The sequence below is a fragment of the Leptodactylus fuscus genome, chromosome 1 (assembly GCF_031893055.1).
Source record: "Leptodactylus fuscus isolate aLepFus1 chromosome 1, aLepFus1.hap2, whole genome shotgun sequence".
Taxonomy (NCBI): domain Eukaryota; kingdom Metazoa; phylum Chordata; class Amphibia; order Anura; family Leptodactylidae; genus Leptodactylus; species Leptodactylus fuscus.
The window spans coordinates 93,052,176-93,072,273 of NC_134265.1; the positions used below are offsets into that span (position 1 = coordinate 93,052,176).

The 20,098-nt window shown below is 40.4% G+C and overlaps 1 protein-coding gene across 1 annotated transcript in view; it reads right to left on the reverse strand.

The window, feature by feature from the left end:
* Positions 1 to 4,745: 4,745 nt before the first annotated feature.
* The window catches only part of ANAPC5 (anaphase promoting complex subunit 5), a 28,377-nt gene continuing 13,024 nt past the window's right edge, over positions 4,746 to 20,098 (reverse strand). Inside the window, exons 10-17 of the mRNA XM_075273424.1 lie at positions 16,168 to 16,349; positions 15,283 to 15,418; positions 15,090 to 15,164; positions 11,903 to 12,024; positions 11,715 to 11,822; positions 8,700 to 8,847; positions 7,636 to 7,798; positions 4,746 to 6,650 (exon numbers count right to left, since the gene is read on the reverse strand). Coding sequence (XP_075129525.1) covers positions 6,439 to 6,650; positions 7,636 to 7,798; positions 8,700 to 8,847; positions 11,715 to 11,822; positions 11,903 to 12,024; positions 15,090 to 15,164; positions 15,283 to 15,418; positions 16,168 to 16,349 — 1,146 coding nt within the window. The 3' untranslated portion in view covers positions 4,746 to 6,438. The remainder of the gene's footprint in view (positions 6,651 to 7,635; positions 7,799 to 8,699; positions 8,848 to 11,714; positions 11,823 to 11,902; positions 12,025 to 15,089; positions 15,165 to 15,282; positions 15,419 to 16,167; positions 16,350 to 20,098) is intronic.

Consider the following 20,098-nt stretch of genomic DNA (forward strand, 5'->3'; position numbering starts at 1 on the left):
CAGCCCCCTCCATTGATCAGATATTTATGACCTATCCATTAAAAAAAAAAAATCCTGGACAACCCCTTGAAAGGGGATTTCCTATCTTAGCAACTTATCCACAACTTTTAGCTCAATGCACTCCTGAATGTACAGTATTGGGTTGGGGTGTAGGTTAGTCAGAGTGTGTGACCCCCTTGGGCACCACTAAAGAGAGATATGCTGCTTCAATTTTTTTCTTTGTGCAACCAAATTAGACTTAAGATCTAGTTACTGATAATGCAATACCAATCGAACTCTAGAGAGAGACAGACATTGTAATTCTTTAGGCAAGATATTCTAATTCATTTTGCTATAGCTTTGCCTAAGAAGAGAGGAAGTAAATGGTTGTAGCTTAAAAGAGAATGAAACTAATAGAAAAACTAATAGAGAACTCGCTCTCTAATTCTAGATGTGAATTTCTGCCTTGAAATACATATCATAACACATATTTAAGAGAGTCACTGAAGGCATGCTTTAAAGGGGTACTCTGGTAATTTAGAATTGTCGCCAATCCTACCTAATTAATTGGAATTGAATAAAGAAAAAGTATTATCTTTGCACAGTCTTGTAGGACTTACATTAAAAAAAAAACAACCTATGTAAACGTAAACATATTCTTTAAAAAAAAAAAAAAAAAAATTGTGCCTCTTTTTCAAGACAAGGATTATGCAGATTCTGTGCCTCCACAAGCCGCATTGCTTTACATGGAATTTAATTGTTAACATTGTGCACTATTACTCTATTAAGAAGCACCACCTTGTGGAAGAAAGTGGTAGTCCAAGAAAAGACACGGAAGATTAGAAAAAAAATAAAAAAATTCTCCAGTTTTGTTTGATTTTTTTTTTTTTTATTGCCACCAAGAATATAAATTGCCTTCCTAGTTCTTCCTGCTTACATTTGATTGCCTGAAGGAACCACTAGGGGGAGCTTGGAGGCTGACTGCACATTGCTCCATCAAACACAATAACAAATCCATATCCTGAGCTCCCCCTAGTGATGACTGTGGGCAGAAAGAATTCTATAATTTAGGCTATACAGGGTGTTCAGAAATAAGTTGTTCACTTTGAAAGGAACCTGACATCTAAATTAGGGACACTAAACCCCCTACAGATCCATTGGGAAAGGATTATTGTCCCAATTATTGCTATCTGTATTGGGAATAATTAAAAAACAAACACAAAACTACAGGAACAAAGTGTATTTAGGGCTGACTATGCCCAGCACATGTGCAGTTTTGCAATGAAGCCAGGACAGTTCACCTCCAGCACAGTAAAGCCAAGTTGTGCTTCCCTGGTTTCATTGCCAAACTGCAGGTGTACTAGGAGCAGCAGAGAGGAATCTGGCAAGACCCATTGCACATGAGTAGCCAGGTTTTCTATTGGGATATTTCAGACACTTAATCACCAAGGATCTGTTGGTGGTTTCATGATCCAAAATTAGGTTATGATTCACTTTAAGTTGCCAAAGCTGACCAGTGAAGAACTGTCAGAGAGTGCCTATGAACTATAAGCACAATCAGATGAGTGACGCCCTCACCAAACAGCTCATTGGCATAATCAGGAATAGAAATAATTTCTTACCAATGGAGGCACCAATCCAAAAGCAGCCAAAAGTGTTATATTCATGCCAGCCCCAGGATAGGAGGACTGTCAATAGGGATTATTCTGGTGACAAACTCCCTTTAAATTCTATAAGTGAATATGCTGAATATAACTTCTTTTCTCACCAGGGATGGAGAGAGAGAAAGTTCTGCATCACCTATCATTGAAAATGCCGCAGACATCTTCCTGGCACACGCTGGTTTGCAAATGCTTAAGCAGTCATTATAATTTATGATTTGCATATTATTTTACTTAAGTAGGAAGTACAATGGTCATACAATAGTTAATAATGGCCAAAGCCAAACATTTTACTTGCACTGTATTTTCCTGCCAGACTAAATAACTCCTTCTTAAAAAGCAATTTTCCATGGACAATAAAGTGAACGTTTAAACTCTGACATATGTTATTTGTGGGGCTCTTATGAAAAATCTCTGGAATTTTTCCATGACCACATTCAATTTCTGCTTTGAGCCATCAAAAGAAACAATACATCTGTATACAGAGGAACAAAGAACCACTTGTCGCACTATATAGTCCAAACAGTACAGAATAAAATAACAGGCTCCCTCAATACAACCCCACAGTCATACAGAGATAACATAAGAAAATATTTATTAGTGGTGTCTTAAAGTATACAATAGCTGGAATAAGAAAAATGTTATCTTTGTACCGTAGTAGCCAGTAGATATGAAATGTAAAGATTGAGAGTTCTCAGTAGTGGAGACCTTTTTTTAATGGCTAACAAATGACAGATTGCAAGCTTTCGGGACTACTCAAGTCTCTTCATCGGGCTGGTATAACACAATATCTGAAGGCAAGCACATTTATACAGGAATACAGTGTTTGATCTACAATTGATGGAAAGCAGTTCAAGCAAATAAACAGATAAGTAAAAAAAAAAAACCAAGCCTAAGAGGTGGGTAGTGTAAGGGTTACTTCTAATAGAGAGTCTATGGAGCAGGAGGTGGATACTGCTGGAGGAAGAGAGATACAGTACACAGTGATAAGAGGGTGAAGGTAAGCAACAAGATAAAATGAGATAAAAGCATTTTCTTCAATGAGATGTATTGCAAATTATTATTATTTATTATATTCACCTGTAATCTGACCCATAATTGTAAAAGGAGCTGTGTTCACTAAGACGTATTTGCTTAGACAGCTCCCCCAAGTCTTTTCCAGTCTGGCTCTCCTTATGCTATGTTCACATATACACCCGAGTGTCAATTGTTTTGGTCCATCTTAGGACCACTAAAATAGCGGCCACCAACGGAGTCAGACAGACCCCATTGACTACAATGGAGCTCATCAGGTTATTTTAAACGGACACTGCTGGATGAAACAGTTGGACTTGCAGCACTTTTTTTGTTCAGCAATTTTCAGCAGACACTGCGAGTTTCCAAACACCGACTCCGTCACAGATGTGAGCCCTGCCTTATAGAACTCTACCTATATGCATATAGAAAGAGAACAGTCAGTTAAACTGAGCTGGAGAGATGCCTTCCACATACTTCTCCGCAGCCTGCGTTATATGTTTACATAGTCTAGTGCATGAGGCCTAATACAGAGCCTCTATATTAAGATGACACTCTAAAACAAACTGTACACAATCACTGACAAAAGAAAAGCCATCCAGATGGAAATATCACATTGCTGCATAACTTTGCAGGCAGTTATGTCTCAGGCAGATCTTGCCACAAGAGGGCATACAAGGGCTTTCCCCTGCTATCCTATAGAAAGGTTCTCAGGAGCTGAGTTGAAAGCCTGATGTGAACACCACAGTGCCTTTGTTGTGGAGCGATACCCTGCACTAACTACTAGTGTGATAATCTGAGGAGCCATCACATATAACATTTGGTCCCCCCTAGTAGTGATACAAGGGACACCAACAACTCAGCAATATGTGCAGGACATCCTATGGCCATGTGATTTCTCTCATGACAGGGCTTTTATCTGGCATTTTTTCAGAAGGATAATGCTTGCCCACATAGAGCAATAGTTTTCCAGGAATGTCCCTGCCACATTGCAACACTTCATTCCCAGTTGCCAGATTTATCACCAATTGATCACTTATGGAAATAGTTGCGATGACAATCTATCAGCATGCAAGATCTACAAGCCCAGCTGCAACATCTATGGGTAAATGTGTGACCGGATACCATAGGGAACCTGTATGCCTCTATACCCCACCATATGTCATTGTGTAGTCAGGCTAGAGGCATCCTAACAGGGTACTAGAGCCCCCTTTCAATTGTACAGATTTATCCATTAATCCTTTGCTCCAATATTGTAGTCACTTACATATATCATCTTTACATTCAAACACAAATATTCATTTGATTTCATTAACTCCCTTTTGGTGCGTTATTTTTGTTTTTTTGTCACAGCAAAATCATCTACTTTATTTGAACACTTTGATGATTTTACACAAATGAAGGCGTCTTAGTTATATTCATAAGCCCGAATACTGTATAGTGCTAAAGTGACAGCTGTACATCAATAAAATAAAAATGACACTTTTTTAATTCAACACCTTAAAAATCCGTGTGAGGAAAACATATTCGTGGAATAGAGGACAATCCGATAAGCAAATAGGGCACTGCCGGGGTTATTAAATGATAAATCATATTACTCTGTACTAATCCCTGGGATTGCCAGATGCTGCCCTTAGTTGGTTAATTGTAATACAATTTGTGGCAGCCTTACACTGTCCGATAGAGAAACCTACTGCATAAACAACCAAATTATTGTCGCATAATAGAGCAAAAAAACATAATGACACTGTAATATATAGAATATTTGCATTAATGCATTATATAAAAGTTAAAAAAAAAATCAAAACAACATTTACTAAAAGAATAATGGATCTCTAGGATCTTTAATTCTTTAAATTAAATTCTTTAATTTTTATTTATCAATTTTATGTTCAGCCTGAAAAGGAGGAACTAACAGGACCAAATAATATGACTAGTTGGTGTAACCAAATACTTGAATGTTTCTTGTACTAGTATTTTACATATATCTTTCATGGCGTTCTAACACACTGGGCCTGCTGAACAAACAAGTAGTCTTTGCCGGTATCCAAGGTAGGCTTCAACATTTCTATCTTGCTTTATTGTAGATTGCTGCCCATAGTGATCAGCATTATTAAACAATACTTTTTACTACACAGGTATTTCAAAGAAAACAAAACACAACGCTTTATTAAACCAAACTTTATGTACAGTACCTGTATACAAATATTTATGTACATACACATTACATAAATCTTTAGCGCCAGGTCTGGCATCAATATTAGAAGTATTCCTTGGAAGCAGGTGGAATACACTGTCTACCAATAAGTATTTGGACACCTGGGGTAGAACAGAAAAAAAACATTTGTTCATATTGAATAGTTGGTAGAACCCAGCAGATGCTTCCTTACGGATGGTATTGATCGACACAATACTCCCGGATTCCTGTTGACACCTGTTGGTGTATGTGAGCCATCAGTTGGGTGCAGTTCTTTCGAAAATCTCTGGCCAGCGCCCGTCGGTCTGTATCTCCCAGTTTCGGGGGTCTGCCGACTCAGGGCACATTCTGACAATCACCGATCACCTTCCACTTTGTAATCACATAGGCCACTGTCGATTTTGGGTAATTCAGTTCGCTTGCTATGTCCCTTAAGGATTGCCTGTTTCTGTGGTACCCCACAATTAGGGTAAGTTCACAGGCTGCCTCAAGTTCCAATCCAAAAACTGGGTAGCCACGACAGAAAGCCGATGAACTGCACCGTCATCCAGCCGCGCACTCCGAAGAACGGGCCTAGTCCGGAGGAGGGTGTGTCTTCAGGCCGAATCGGAAGAAACAGCTCCCGGAAAAAAGACCTGAGTGGCTCCCATTGATTTCAACAGGAGCCGTCTTTTTGGTCAGGGTTTTGAGGCGGATACAGCCTCAAAACCCTGACCAAAAAACTCTGTGTGAACTTACCCTTACCCCTTTCGCTAAATCGGACACCTCTGCACTTTGTGGCATCTTGCATGCAACCAATACCAATGCTGTTTCCTACACAATATTTAATGGCAGAAGGCATGAAACCGCAGATATCTTCATTTGCATGGGTGTCCAAATACTTATTGATAGACAGTGTATTTATTTACTGTTACCAACCCAAAAGTAACGAATGAGCATTACTATTAGCTTTGTCAGTATTAAACAAAAATAGATAAACAATAAAAACAAAAAAGAGGTTTAAAGGGTACCTACCATTTCATAAAACTTTTCATGTGTCAGTGTGACACGCCAGAAGTTTTCAGGCCACCACCAATAGCTAATATGTAGCTGTTCTGTGCATATTGTGACCTGCACACTGTACTCCTTTGCTTCTGAATGGCTCCACTCAGCTCTCTTTGTAGAGAGGTAAGAGTGATGTACAAGTTAAAATAAAAGTCTGAGTAGAGCCAAAAAAAAACTAAACCAAAGGGGCGCAAGTTTTCTTGTATTTTACATAACTGTAACTAAATTAACCCTTTGATTGTGGAATTTAGCCAGAATACAAACAAGAATTTTCACACTGTACAATTATATTTGCAACAGTGGTAAACCATATTCGCCACAGGTGTTCGCTTTCTCTTTCAATGTATAACCCTTTAACAAATAGCGTCTTGACACCAAAAAATATTTTTTTTTAAAAATTACCAAATGAGGGGCCAATAGTCTGGTATTACGGTAGAGATGTGTTTATCAGCACAGAGAGGAATTTTATGATTGCATGTTAAAACCTGTATTCTAATATGCAATAGAGGAAATTGCAAACCTAGACCTGCATTTGCAAACGTTCTAGAGATGGACCAATAATGAGACCCCATGGCAGGGCAGCTCCTGATGAATCTGTCGGAAGAGCATGGCACACTTGTTCCTCTCTTGGATGTGACCTAAAGTATTGTACAATCTGGCTTGCAAATATAGTATGTCACGAATCTGTTCTTTGCAGTCCACCTTAGAAAAGTAAGCCTTAGCTTCATTTAGATTTAGTATGGCCGATTCCAAAGCTACAGCAAACAGAAATGACAGAAGTTAATTATCTAATAAACAAGAAATATAAGTTATCTAGTCCTAAAACTACATGTAACAGACAAGTCAGACTGACACATACACTATTTTGTACTCCTCTGATTATTGTAGGTGGAGGGGTTAAAGAGGAACTTTCACTTCCTCCACCAATTCAAGTTCTTTCAGAGCAGTTGGAAATTTTTCTCTAGTACCTTTCTCCACTGTTCCCGAGCAACAAGCGGTTACATTTGGTGCTAGATGTGCTATTTAAGCTCTGTAATGTCAGAAGGGCAGTGTCAGGCAAGGGAACATGGCTCAGAGCTCAGTATCACACCCCCTGCCTGCCCCTGTCTGACACCGCTCACTTGACAGTACATAACCTAAGTAGCATATCAAGAACCAAAACAGATCAGAAACAGTCGGGGGATATAGAAAAAAAAAATCCAACTTTGCTGAAATCAGTGGAGCATTGCCTATTAGATGATGTAAGAAACTGAACATGATGGAGGTGGTGAAAGGTCCTCTTTAACAACTACAGAATATATATTTAGTGGTTTGACCTGGCACAGCCAATACACAGTATATAGAACCCTCTTTGCATTTGGCTTCATACACACTGCACATCCAGTAGCTACAGCAACTTATTGGCAGAGGTGCCAAGTCTCTAGCCACACCAATTTGATGACCTATCCTTAGGCTAGGCCATTAATATTTACTCTTGAAAAAAGCCCTTTAATGAGAATTTTGCCTATCAACAGGATTAAGGGTACGTTTGACCACCGTGGACATACAATCAGTGGGACACCACATTCAGAATGGGGAACTACATGTTCCCTTGAATGACGTAAATGAATGGAGCAAAAAACCCACAAAACAAAACAACCCCCCCCCCCCAAAAAAAAAAAAAAACCCCAAAGACTTAACACAACAATCAAACTAAATGTGACACTGTAAATAAAACAAAAAAAGTGTTAAAATCATTACCATCAGTTTTTTTCTGGGGAGTATATGATGCTGCTGAGGCTACTTGACACTTGGCCACAAGGAACATTGCACGGCCCTTATCCAGAACTGCGCCATGAGCCAGAATGGGCTCTATTGCCATGTGCAGAATATTCAGTGCTTGCTCTGGGATACCAAGCATCAACTATAAAAATAAAAAATAAATATTCTTAAAATAGATGTATTATTAAAATCCATGTTAGAAGTTATAGAATTCTATTTATTAGATTTTAGTAACCAATTCAGTAAATAAATGTATATTTATGATACATAAAATGCACGTACATTAAAGAAAACAAGAAAAGTGGCATCTTTATCTTTATTAGGGCTAGTTTACATAAAGTTCCCCATGTACACATCCCGTCGCGGCTGCTGCAACGGGATGCGGGTGCAGTGCACTGGCATCCCGTCGCAGCATTCCGCTCCGGATTAGGCCCAAATGAATGGGCTGGAGCCTCGTGCAAGATAGGGCAGCTCGCTTCTTTTATCTGCTACTAGCTTATGGAAAATAGACGCGAGCAGCTCCCATTGAAGTCAATAGGAGCCATTTGTGGCAGCGGATTTTGAGGCGGATTCCCCGTCAAAATCCGCAGCCAACTTCAACCGTGTGAACGAGCCCTTAGGTAGCCTTCTGTGCCTGTCTTCTGGACTGTAATCTTCCCTCCCCCAAAAATGGTCAAGTGTAGCTCAGTAAATAGCTAAATCTCCAAATCCTACAATGCCTGTTTTTTTGGACCGGAAGTCCGACTCTCCACATTCCTATGAGACTCACAATGAGCATATCATAGGCACACAGACTCAATTCTGGTACACAACTGCAAGCAAAAAATATGGAAAGTTAAACTGTGGGTTATGCGGTACAACAAAAGACAGGAATACAGCTGAAAAATGAGAATTTCATTGGTAAAAAATGATCCATGCAGCTATTTACTGTACATATTTTACAAACTGGACAAAAAGAATTTTCCCCAGGATCGCTTCTAATATACATCTACTGTACAGAATACACTTTAAACACTGGAAGATCTATTTTTAAATTTTCCTACCTGTGAGAATGCCAAATTCAACACTGTCTCAGAGGCCAAGTACTGTAAACGGTACTCCCTAGATAGAGCTAGTGCTTGGAGGAGCACAGGCAATGCCACTGGGTGACATGAAGATCTCCAGTAGAGCTCTGCTAAGGATAGAAGAACTCTGAAAAGATAGAATAAAAACAGTAACGTGCTTTACATTTCACTGCAAACAAAAGGATGCATGGAACAACATCAGGCAACCGTGCACATTAAAAACCAGTACACACACACAAAAAAAAAAAGAAAGCCATTGTCACTTACACAAATATATCTGCATACATACCGTAAATCTAAGGCTGCCTAAAACCATGGGATAACCAAGATATATTAGTTAACTCATGAAAAATCATTGATCAACTTCACAAGATAAATGTATGATTTCTATTAAAGCCACCGACACTACTGTAGTAAGCTGCGAGGGACAATGGGGAGCTCAAGACTCTCATTTCTAGAGATAAGAGGGGTCTTCACACAGAGGTGATTAAGTCGATAATCCCTTTAGTTCCCATATGGAATTTATAATCTTTCTACTCATTATTTATAACAATATATTTTTTGAATCAAATATGCATAAGAGATCACCAACATTTACCTATCTGAACTGCCCTCTTTGTAGGGACCACCCTATACAGTCCCCCTGCCTGCCACCCTGGGGGGGTGTGTGGTTTCTTTTCTTTTTGTTTTTTTAAACTGTAATTTAGCATTTCCCGCGACTTCCTCCGCAGCACCCCCCCCCCCCTTCCCCGTGACTCACTGGCGCGCTGCCACTCAGCAACAGTCCCTGGACCCCCTACCCACCCGATGCCCCCTACTTACGCACCCGATGCCCCCTCCCGCGTGCCCCCCACTTACCCACCCGATGCCCCCTCCCGCGTGCCCCCACTTACTCACCCCACACCAACCTGTGACCCCCTGCTCCCCACCTCAAACTCTCATCCCTTGGGCCCCCCCCTTATCACCCACGTCCCCTCTTTTCATGCGGCCAGCACTCATCCCACCCATCCCCCTCCTCCCCAAACTCCCCTGCCGTGCTGCCCCCCCATCCTGCTTGCCCCTGCCTCTGTTCCCCCCACACCCCTCCACAAACCCCCGTCCCGCGGCATAGGTAGTAGAGCTTAAACAGCCGGCATTGTCACAAAATGTTTGGCATGCAAGACTGTGTGCGACTGTACACAAAGGCTGCATAGGTCCCTCTGCCAGCAACCGCTGTGGCACAGCAGCCTGACCCGTCGTTGCCGACCAGCGGCGCAGGTGACCCCCTATCCTGCAGAGGCGGAAGCGTTCAGTCCTTGGCGTGCGCACACAGCCGAGGGACTTTTCGTGCACCCCAAACACTCCGGAGGTTGCATTGGACGCCATGGTCACCAGAGTGTACAGCGTCCTCAGCGCTGCCCACACAATGCCGTGGGCCTATTGGGAAGCAGCTGAAGAACAGTGGATGACTTCACCTCTGCTCCGCTACCCTAGCGGTACGGCGAATTTGGGGTTAGCGGTCGCAATGTGTGGCCATTTACTGGGATAATATGTAGCCTATGTTTCATTCCAGGTTCCAAGGTATGCATGTGCCAAATGTCAACGGAATCCCTGCAGCCGTTTTTGCGTAATTGAGGAACAAACATCCAAATACACAAACTTTATATATTAGTAGGATTTTTCAAAAAATGTTCAGACAAGCAAACAAATGCATATCAAAGCATCAATCAGAGCAATGGCTGAGTAATAAAAACCAAGGGAAGTGGGAACTGGGGGGAGGGGGGGGTTGGAGGGTTGGGGAGGGGAGGGAAAAGGGGGAAGGGAAGGAGTCAAAGACCATGCTGAATGCAGTACGTGTCCCAAGATGACCACACAGCCTGAAAAGTGTCCATAGTGTGGTTAAGAGAGGCCTTCAAATATTCCATACTGCAGACATCCTTCAATCTAGCGACAAGATCTGCGCCAGAGGGAGGAGAGGTCCTCTTCCAGTGAAGGGCTATAAGCGTTTTGGCCGCTGTGCATATATAAAAACAGTTTAGAGGACTGCTTGCCCAAATGTGTAGGGGGAAGGTTAAGCAAATAAGTGAGTGGATCAAGTGGGACACCCTGAATAAAAAGAGCGGGATTGGATCTCCAGCCAAAAGGGTCGGATACCTGAACAGTCCCAAAAAACATGGCATAATGTGCCTATTTCTGTCTCGCAACACCAACAAAGGGGCAAGATACTGGGGTTAAGGGAATGGAGCAGGGCGGGGGTGTGGTACCAATGCATGAGCAGCTTGAACTGCGTCTCTCGAAACACAATACAGGTGGAGGATTTAGCTGCGCGAGACCAAATAACCGCCACTGGCCGGGTGAGATCTGCCTACCCAGACCATTTGGCCATATACTTTTGGGGGGACAGGAGGCCGGTCTGTTTTCTTTCTAATCAATTTATAGGTGTGTATAACTGAACCTCAATAAAAGGGTACAATTTGAATACTATATATACACGTAGTGTTTTGTCTGAGCTACAAAGTGATTCTGTATAGGTTTGTGTATCTTGTGGTGCCCTAGCTGAGTACTGGCTCTAGTATACTTACCTGGGAAGCGTTACATTGCAGGGTTTTTTTTATTATTAGAATTAGTGTTTATAGTATTTCTGTAATTGCAGCCCTAACAGCAAAGTATAGAAAAATATCTTACCCTTATTATTTTCATGTCAAAAAAGTGGCGGTCACACAGTTGTACTGCTGCTCCACTCAGCTCTATGAAACTGCCAAAGATAGCAAAAAGCTCTACTCCGTTATCTCTGGCATTTTTAGAACAATGAGTAAAGCCATTTCTCTATTCAGATGGGCCAACAAGGGAACCCCATTCTGGTGTTTAGTGGGGAACCTAGCAGGTAGATCCCCACCAAACTACTACATCTTCCCTATCCTGTGAATATGGGGTATGGAGTCTTTGTGGTAAAAACCCCTTTAACACAATCACAACACAATTGGCTGGACTTCACATGCAGAAAGAGTGACTAACCTTATGACCATCTCCACGTTCTTTACTCTCTGACAGTGAGTCAGTAGCACCTGTAGAATCTTATGAGCTTCTGCTGTTTGGTTTTGTGCTTTCAGAACAATGGCTTTCCTGGACATAAAAGTAAAATTGTTCTTAAGAGCTATTCTTACTTGTCTTACTGAGCACAACTGATCAACAACTTGATATACCTGTACAATCCTTCCACGCTGTCGAGAGCTGTAATTCCAGTCACAAGTGATTCAGTAATGTGATACTTCCCGTCATTCATGGCTCGATCAAACTGTATTTTCTGATCAAACAGCATCCATAGCTGGGAAACATATCATTGTGTTAGCAAATGATCACAAGAAGTGGATTAACAAACATCACAAATAATGTGTTAATTAATTTGATAAAATTACATGCCTTTTAATCAGGTCAAACTATTGGCTCAAGCATCATAGTCTCGTAAAAGTCAGTAACATTGTAGTGGCAACAGTTCAGTAAAGTACAATCCGGCAACCTGAAATGTTACCTGACTAGTAGCCCGGACAAACTGGTTGGCGGCTATTGTAACTAAATCCCAATTAATCGTATATTTAGTATAAACTAATTTTTCACATCTATATGTTACCATTTTTCTAATTTTTTTCAGTGTTTGACTATCATGTCAGGCTACACAAAAGAATGGATTTATCATGGATTGTGTGAAAAAACTGGCATACAAACCATGAAGTCTGCATTTTTGCATAAAAATTTTTACTTTTAAGTTTTGTGACTAATGTGCCCCTTTCCTTAAGTGGGCATGGAGAGGGACATTCAGTTACATCAGAATTATCATTTATACAGGTTTTCTGGGGTGAATGTTGCCAGAAATCTATGCCAGTTCATTGCATGCACCTATTTATAATTTAGTTGCAAGGAGGAGGTTGCTGGTCATTCTTCCCTCCTTATGTTGCATCCCCCCCTTTCCCGTATGTGTTTTCCTGACTGCAGTTCCCATTGTGTGTTCCCCTTTTCGGTGTGCTCCCCCCTTATTAACATTGTATTTGTGGTCCCACACTACTGGGCCTTCCGTCTCTTTCTTGTCATATTATGTTCCATAATGCTGGATGGGGCCTTACCCCTGTCCTCTCATTTACAGGTGAGGCCTCTGCCAATGCGCCATCTGTTTGTTCGCTTTCTTTTTGTCCTTTCCTGTTATATTTTAAAAACTTTAATATTATCTAATTAAACATAATTTAGTTGCAAACACCAATGGGTCAAGGATGATCAAGACCAGTATGGACACCACTATTCTTGATAAATTACACCCAATATTTCTTGTAATTGCTCATTGTTACCAAACAAGTAAAACTTCCTTTCTATATCTGTCAAACTCACATTAAAGAGGACCTATTAAGTCCTCTAACTTTATGAGTAATCTATCCATAGACTAGCATCACTGCACTGAACCCCATACTGCTTTTTGTGCAGCTTGTTAGTTTCTATTAATATGAGTGCTGTTACTTTGGCTACCAGGAGAAGTATACTGTGAAGCGAGTGGTCCTACACTGCTCGGACTATGAAAGGTAGAGACAGCCCACTTGACAGTACCAGATAGAATATTTTGAGTCTATCATCATCAGAATCTCTTCTAAGCCACTTATATCCGGTGCAGGAATGGTTAGTCACCTAGAGAGCATACCTTTCTTGTGTCAAAGTGCAACCTTCCTGCTGAAATATGCAATATGTGAATGAGCTGTTCGGTGGCATGGCCTCACCTGGAGGAGCAGCAAAATTGCACTTTGGCGAAAGAGAGATAAAATCAGTTTTTGTGGTGGCTGATAGAGATGAGCAAATACTACTCGAAACTCTAATTTCAAATACTTCGCTCCCATAGGAATGAATGGGAGCGGCTGAACTGCAAGGGGTTAAGCGGCCGCCCCCATTCATTCCTATGGAGCGAGGTATTCGAAACTGCAGTTTCGAATACTATTTGCTCATCTCTAGTGGCAGACTCCGTTTAAGATATTTTTTTTTATTACAGTAAACTCAATAGAAATATATCAACCTTTTCAGCTCAGGAGCTGAGTGGCCGTCATAGCGGAGATCCAGCAGCAATGCCTGACAATACAGTTCTAATACCTCGGTCAAAACGAACCAAGGCACCATTTTTCCAGTAGCAAATGGGTGATGCAATTTTGGTGTAGATCGTCCTCCACTGAAATAAGATCTAAGTGCTGAAATCTGTTACTATGACAGCCTGGAGCCTATCAAAGGCTGCGAGGCTTGTCATTACATTGCTTATATAACAGGCTGCACTAGGCACTATATTGCAGTGCATTGTCCTTGTAATGATACCCTAAAGTAAAAATAAGATATTAAAAGTTTAAATTCAACTCTATTTCCCTAGACCAGATATAAGAATAAATAAATGAAGTAAAATGCACACACATCCCTGTGTCTAAAGAAGCCAATCTACAAACTTAGAGAAATTTTTTCCCATATGGTGAATGCCAAGAGGTGAGCCACCTTATATGGCTGTTTCTATCCTAAAAAATTGAATAAAAAAAAAGGTAAAAATGTCATAAATAAAAAGTACATCTAGTCTCCTTATGCAGCCCCATAGACAGAAATCTAAAAAAGTTATAGGTGTCAAAATATGACTCCCATAATTTTTTATTTATTTAATTTCAAATTAGTGGCCCTTTTTTGTTTTGTTTTAAAATCTGTTAAATTGGGAAAAAAACAAAAAACAAACAAACTATACAAATTTGGTATCTCCATAACATGACATGTTACTGTGGCTGCACAGTCAATTCCATAAAAACAAAACCTGTAAGAAAGGCATACACGCAAACATACAAACGCAGTATTTCTCTAATTACTCTATGCCTTTTTATAACTAGGAATTTTATTTAAGATTATTTTACTTTTCCTTAGGTGAATTTTTTTTTTTTTTTTTTTTTTTTAATACACTGGTACGTAATGTCATATGTGAAATTTTAAAACAATGACATCACTTTGGACTTAAAATCCTCAAGTATAAAACACTCCAACTTGTTAGCACCATGAGGATTATGACATTGTTATATGGACAGGATCTGAATATTCACAAATCCCAGATGTACTTTCTAGTCAGCACCAATATTATCATTGGGAAATAATTCCCTTTCACTGATGATCTTCATGTTTATCATGAAATCAATCATTGATAAAGGTAATTTGCAGAATTTTTGACAAAAATTTTTTTTTTAAATAGAAAACTTATATTGACATCAGTTTTAGTATGGGCTAAACATGCGTGCATGTAACTTGAATAAAACAAACAAAAAGAGATCAATTTTAAATCTGTATGGAAATATAAAAGAACATTCTAAAACACTGGCACAAGTATAAAATGTAAAACTTCACCTTTGCATGCTGGGAGTTTGGAGGGAATCTTTCTTTTAAATGTTTTAAGATCTCAGAAGCTGCTGAAAAAGAGCCCTGCAAAACAAAGGTAGGCATTACTAGCTTACTGGCGTCAGTATGTGTGGCAATATACTACAATACTCATAACTTTTAGTGAAAGAAAAACAACGTTCTCATGAAATAATAGACTGACCTGTTCTGCATGTAGCTCTGCAAGATGACACAAAACCACTGCAAAGGATTCAGTATTATTCTGCTGGACACTCACATTAACCGAGTCCAAACTGTCCATACTGAGCAGCATCTGTGCTTGCTGTAATGCCATGGTGCTGCAAGAGAGAGAATATTATGTCCCAAGGTGTCTACCAAATCCTATAGGCGCTGTACATACTAAGGAGGATCTGTGCTTGCTGCTATGCTGTAAAAGAGAGAATATTAGGTCTACCAATATTAATATATACCAGAATATTAAGTGTCTACCAAATCTTAAAGAAACTGTCCATACTGAAGAGTATCTGTGCCTGTTGAAATGTCATGGTGCTATAAGAAAGATTATTATGGTCCCATGTGTCTAAAAAATCCTATAGGAGCTACATACAAAGGAGGACCTGTAACTGCTGCAAAGTCATAGTTTTGTTAATGGCCATCTGGGCAACACAGGAACAATTATCTATTAAACTAGCATTACCACCAGGGCTGCACAATACAATGGAAACATACTAAAATGTATCACTTCCAACACATTAAGCTGTAAAATAAGGACTTTAGAAAATATATAACTCACCAGATTTTGGGTGCTTAAGGGAATACACAGCTGATTTTTTTCTTCTTGAGTCATTATATTGTTTGAAAGACCATTCCCTCAATAGTAATAGTTGACTACTCAGTGTATTTCCTTATCCTGCTTTCACCTTCTTAAATATGTCACATGCTCACAGTGTAACCTCTTTTTTTCCGAGTATGGATTGCAGTGTAAGAAATGGGGTCTCCCACAGCACCATCCAGATACTACACTAAAATATTACTTGTGAAACTTTTTACATAGTATTCCTAGGTTCATAAAAATAACTGCAGTTACCTTTGTCCATACAGTCTCCAGATTGCGGTCTTTTGGGCAGTGCTGATGTCAATGAGCTCAGATAAACTGTGCTTCCAGTGAAGAAGGTCAGAATCTTTAAGTGCATCCATAAGTTTATCTGCAGTCTTTCCTGCAAATGCCCTTTGCTGGACCAAAGATTGAATTCCAAGGGATGCAAGGTACTGTAAGATAAAGAGTTTATTAGTTTAGCAAGCAAGTGCTAACTATTACTAATATATATATATATATATATATATATATATATATATATATATATATTTAAATACACACACACACTATACATAAATATGTATGCAAAATATCAAAATTTTATACACACATTACCGTATATACTTGAGTATAAGCCAAGTTTTTCAGCACAGTTTTTGTGCTGAAAAAGCCCCCCTCGGCTTATACTCGAGTCAAGGAAAAAAAAAAAAAGACCAGCCGCAATAGTAATGTATAGAATCTCTCAGAAAATAGTGAATAAAAAAATAAAGAAGCTTTAAAAAAATATAGTAAAAAATAAAATAAAGTTCTAAATCACTCCTTTCCCTAGAATACATATAAAAGTAGAAAATGACTGTGAAACACATACACATTAGGTGTCCCTGTGTCTGAAAGTGCCCGGTCTACTGAATATAGGGTATCTGCAGTGCTCCTGTTCCATCGGGAAGGGGTTAATAGGAGCACTGCAGATACCCTATATTCAGCCAGTGGGGAGAAAAAAAAAACAGTCCTCAAGCTCAGGGAAGGGGCAGACAGACAACCAAAACACCCCCTCTCCTTCCCCAGCACCCAGCAACTACTGCACCCAAAAACTCCGACCATTTTAATTTTTGAAATTTTCCAGCAGCTGCTGCATTTCCCCCCCTCGACTTATACTCCAGTCAATAATTATTTGTACTACACTATTTGATTTTGGGGTTAATTTAACATTTTATTTGTATTTTATTTAACCTTAATTTTTAATGTATTTGTATTGGAGGATCTATGCTTATAAGTGTGAAAAATGCTGTAACATAATAATGTTATCAAGTGATAATAGTTTATTATTGTCAATTAAAGGGGCTCTATCAGCAAAATCATGCTGATAGAGCCCCACATATGCGTGAATAGCCTTTAAAAAAGCTATTCAGGCACCGGTAAAGTTATATTAAACTACCCCCAGTTTTAAAATAAAACCCTAAAAAAGAATGTTATCTACTTACGCATCGTGCACGGTGGGCGGGCATTCAGGGTGTGTCGTCTTCTTCATCCACGCCTCCTCTTCCTCCGATGTCCTCCGGTCCCGTCCTCCTCCGGCGCTCGCGAACTGACACTGATATAAAAAAATGGCGCAGTAGCATGAGGCTTCTACTACGGCTACTGCATAGGCGCCCAGGCCATTTTTTTTTTTTATCAGTGTCAGTTCGCGAGCGCCGGAGGACATCGGAGGAAGAAGAGGCGTGGATGAAGAAGACGGCGCACCCTGGATGCCCGTCCATCGTGCACGATGTGCAAGTATAAAAAACAAAAAAACTTTGCAAGTCTTCAGTAGGTGATACCTTTTTTAATGGCTAACTCATAATGATGACAGAATATAACGTTTCGAAGCTTCCTCTGAGCTTCTTCTTCAGATATAACTAAAAAACACTCTGTAGAGGCTGCATATTTATGACTGGGCACAGGGGTAGGATTACAGGAGGGAGGGGGGAAGAGGCTTATTACTATATACTTATAACAACAAACAATCAATTGCCAGATCCCCAGTTCTTATCTTAATGGCTGTCTTAATGATTTGTATAAAAAGACATAAACCCACGTGAGATGTTCATCCCATTGTCCAACGTCTGGAATAGGGTCATGGCCTTGTACTCATAAATCAGTCGCTGTTTCCTTGATTTAAAGTTCCCTTTTAAGATCAAGATTTTCATGTCATTGATGATGTTGTGGTCTTCCTGGCAAAAATGATTTGGCACGGGAAGATCAGTTCTCTGTTGTTTGATTGTATGGCGATGTGAATTAATTCTCATTCTGAGTTTCTGACCAGTCTCTCCAACATACAGATTTTCAGTGGAACATTTGGTGCAAATGATCAAATACACTACATTAGGTGTGTTACAGGTGAACACACCTGGGATTTTATATTCCCTGTTAGAGTTTGGGATCTCTATCCTGTCAGTGGTCAGTATGTGCGGGCAGGTCTTGCACCTCTTCTGTCCACATGGAAATGTTCCTTTATTAGTTGGAGGTGACAGTGAGCTGCTAATAATCATATTCCTGAGGTTTGGTGGCTGTCTGTAGCATAGGAGAGGGGGGTCAGAAAATATGGATTTTAGACGGTTGTCTTTTTGCAGTAGTGGATGTAATTTGCGTGTGATTCCTCTCAGCGTCTCCAGGTGGGGGTTGTATGTGACGACCAGGGGCACGCGATTGTTCTCCTGTTTGGTATTGTATTTTAATAACTCCGAACTTGGTATCCTGGTGGCTCTGGTGATTTGGTTATCAACTGTTCTTGGATGGTAACCCTGCCTCAAGAATGTGTTTTTGAGGCCCCCAAGGTGTTCGTCCCTATCTGCAGGGTTTGAACATATGCGATGGTATTTGATGGCCTGGCTGTATACAATGGAGTTCTTTATGTGTTTAGGATGAAAATTATCCCATCTTAGGTACGTAGGGCGGTTAATTGGTTTCCGATACAGCGATGTCTCAATTTTGTTGTCCTGTATCTTGATGACTGCATCCAGGAAGTTTATTTCGGAGAAGGACTGATTGAGCGTCAGGTTGATGGTGGGATGGAAGTGGTTGAACTGTTCATGGAAGGTTTTCAGCTGTTCCTCAGACCCGGTCCAAATGATTAGGATATCATCAATGAAGCGATAGTAGGCCCGAGGCCTAATGGTGCAGGTGGATAGGAAGTCACTCTCAAGCTTGGCCATGAAGAGATTAGCGTACTGTGGCGCCATTTTGCTCCCCATTGCGGTGCCGGTCCGTTGTAAATAGATGCAGTCACCAAAGGAGAAGTAATTGTGAGTGAGGATGAATTTTGTCAGTTTCACCACCGATTCAGCGTTCATACCTCGCTTTTCCATGAAAAACTGGCAGGCATTTATACCGTCCTGGTGTGGGATGTTGGAGTACAGGGATTCTACATCCATGGTGGCCAGGATGGTTCCATCTGGAAGGGGACCTATAGTGGATAGTTTGTTTAATAGGTCTGTAGTATCCTGTAGGTAGCTGGCTGTATCCTTCACTAAAGGTTTGAGGATACCCTCCACCCATCCAGAGATTTGTTCAGTGAGAGTCCCAACACATGAGATGATCGGTCTCCCTGGGTTCCCAGTTTTGTGCAGTTTAGGAAGCATATAAAAAGTCCCTGTCCTAGGGCTTGCTGGTATGAGGCTGCTTAGGCTTATTGCTCCATCAGATAGGCCGGAGATAACCTTTTTTAGTTTTTTGGAGTACTCCACTGTGGGGTCTGAATCCAACTTGGAGTAGTAGTGCTTGTCATTCAGCTGTCTGTGTGCCTCCTGTATGTAGTCTGATGTGTTCATCATGACTATAGCGCCACCCTTGTCCGCTGGTTTAATGATGATGTCGTTATTATTTCTCAGAGATTTTATGGCCCTTCTTTCCTGGGCAGTGATGTTAGATGGCAGTGCTTTATTTGTATCCAGTATAGTTGATTTGACCATGTGTCTGAAACAGTCTATGTAATTATCCAAATCAAAATTTCGTCCAGTTGGAGGTGTCCAATCAGATGTCTCCTTTTTTGCTAAGATTGGAATCTCTGAAGGGGAAGGTTAAGTCTCCTCTATGTCATCTGTATCATGAAAATATTCTCTCAGGCGCAGTCTCCTGAAAAAATCCTCCATGTCGCTGCACAGTTCAATTTTATCCATGGTTTTAGAAGGACAAAATGAGAGTCCCCCAAATTCTGCTTTGGTGG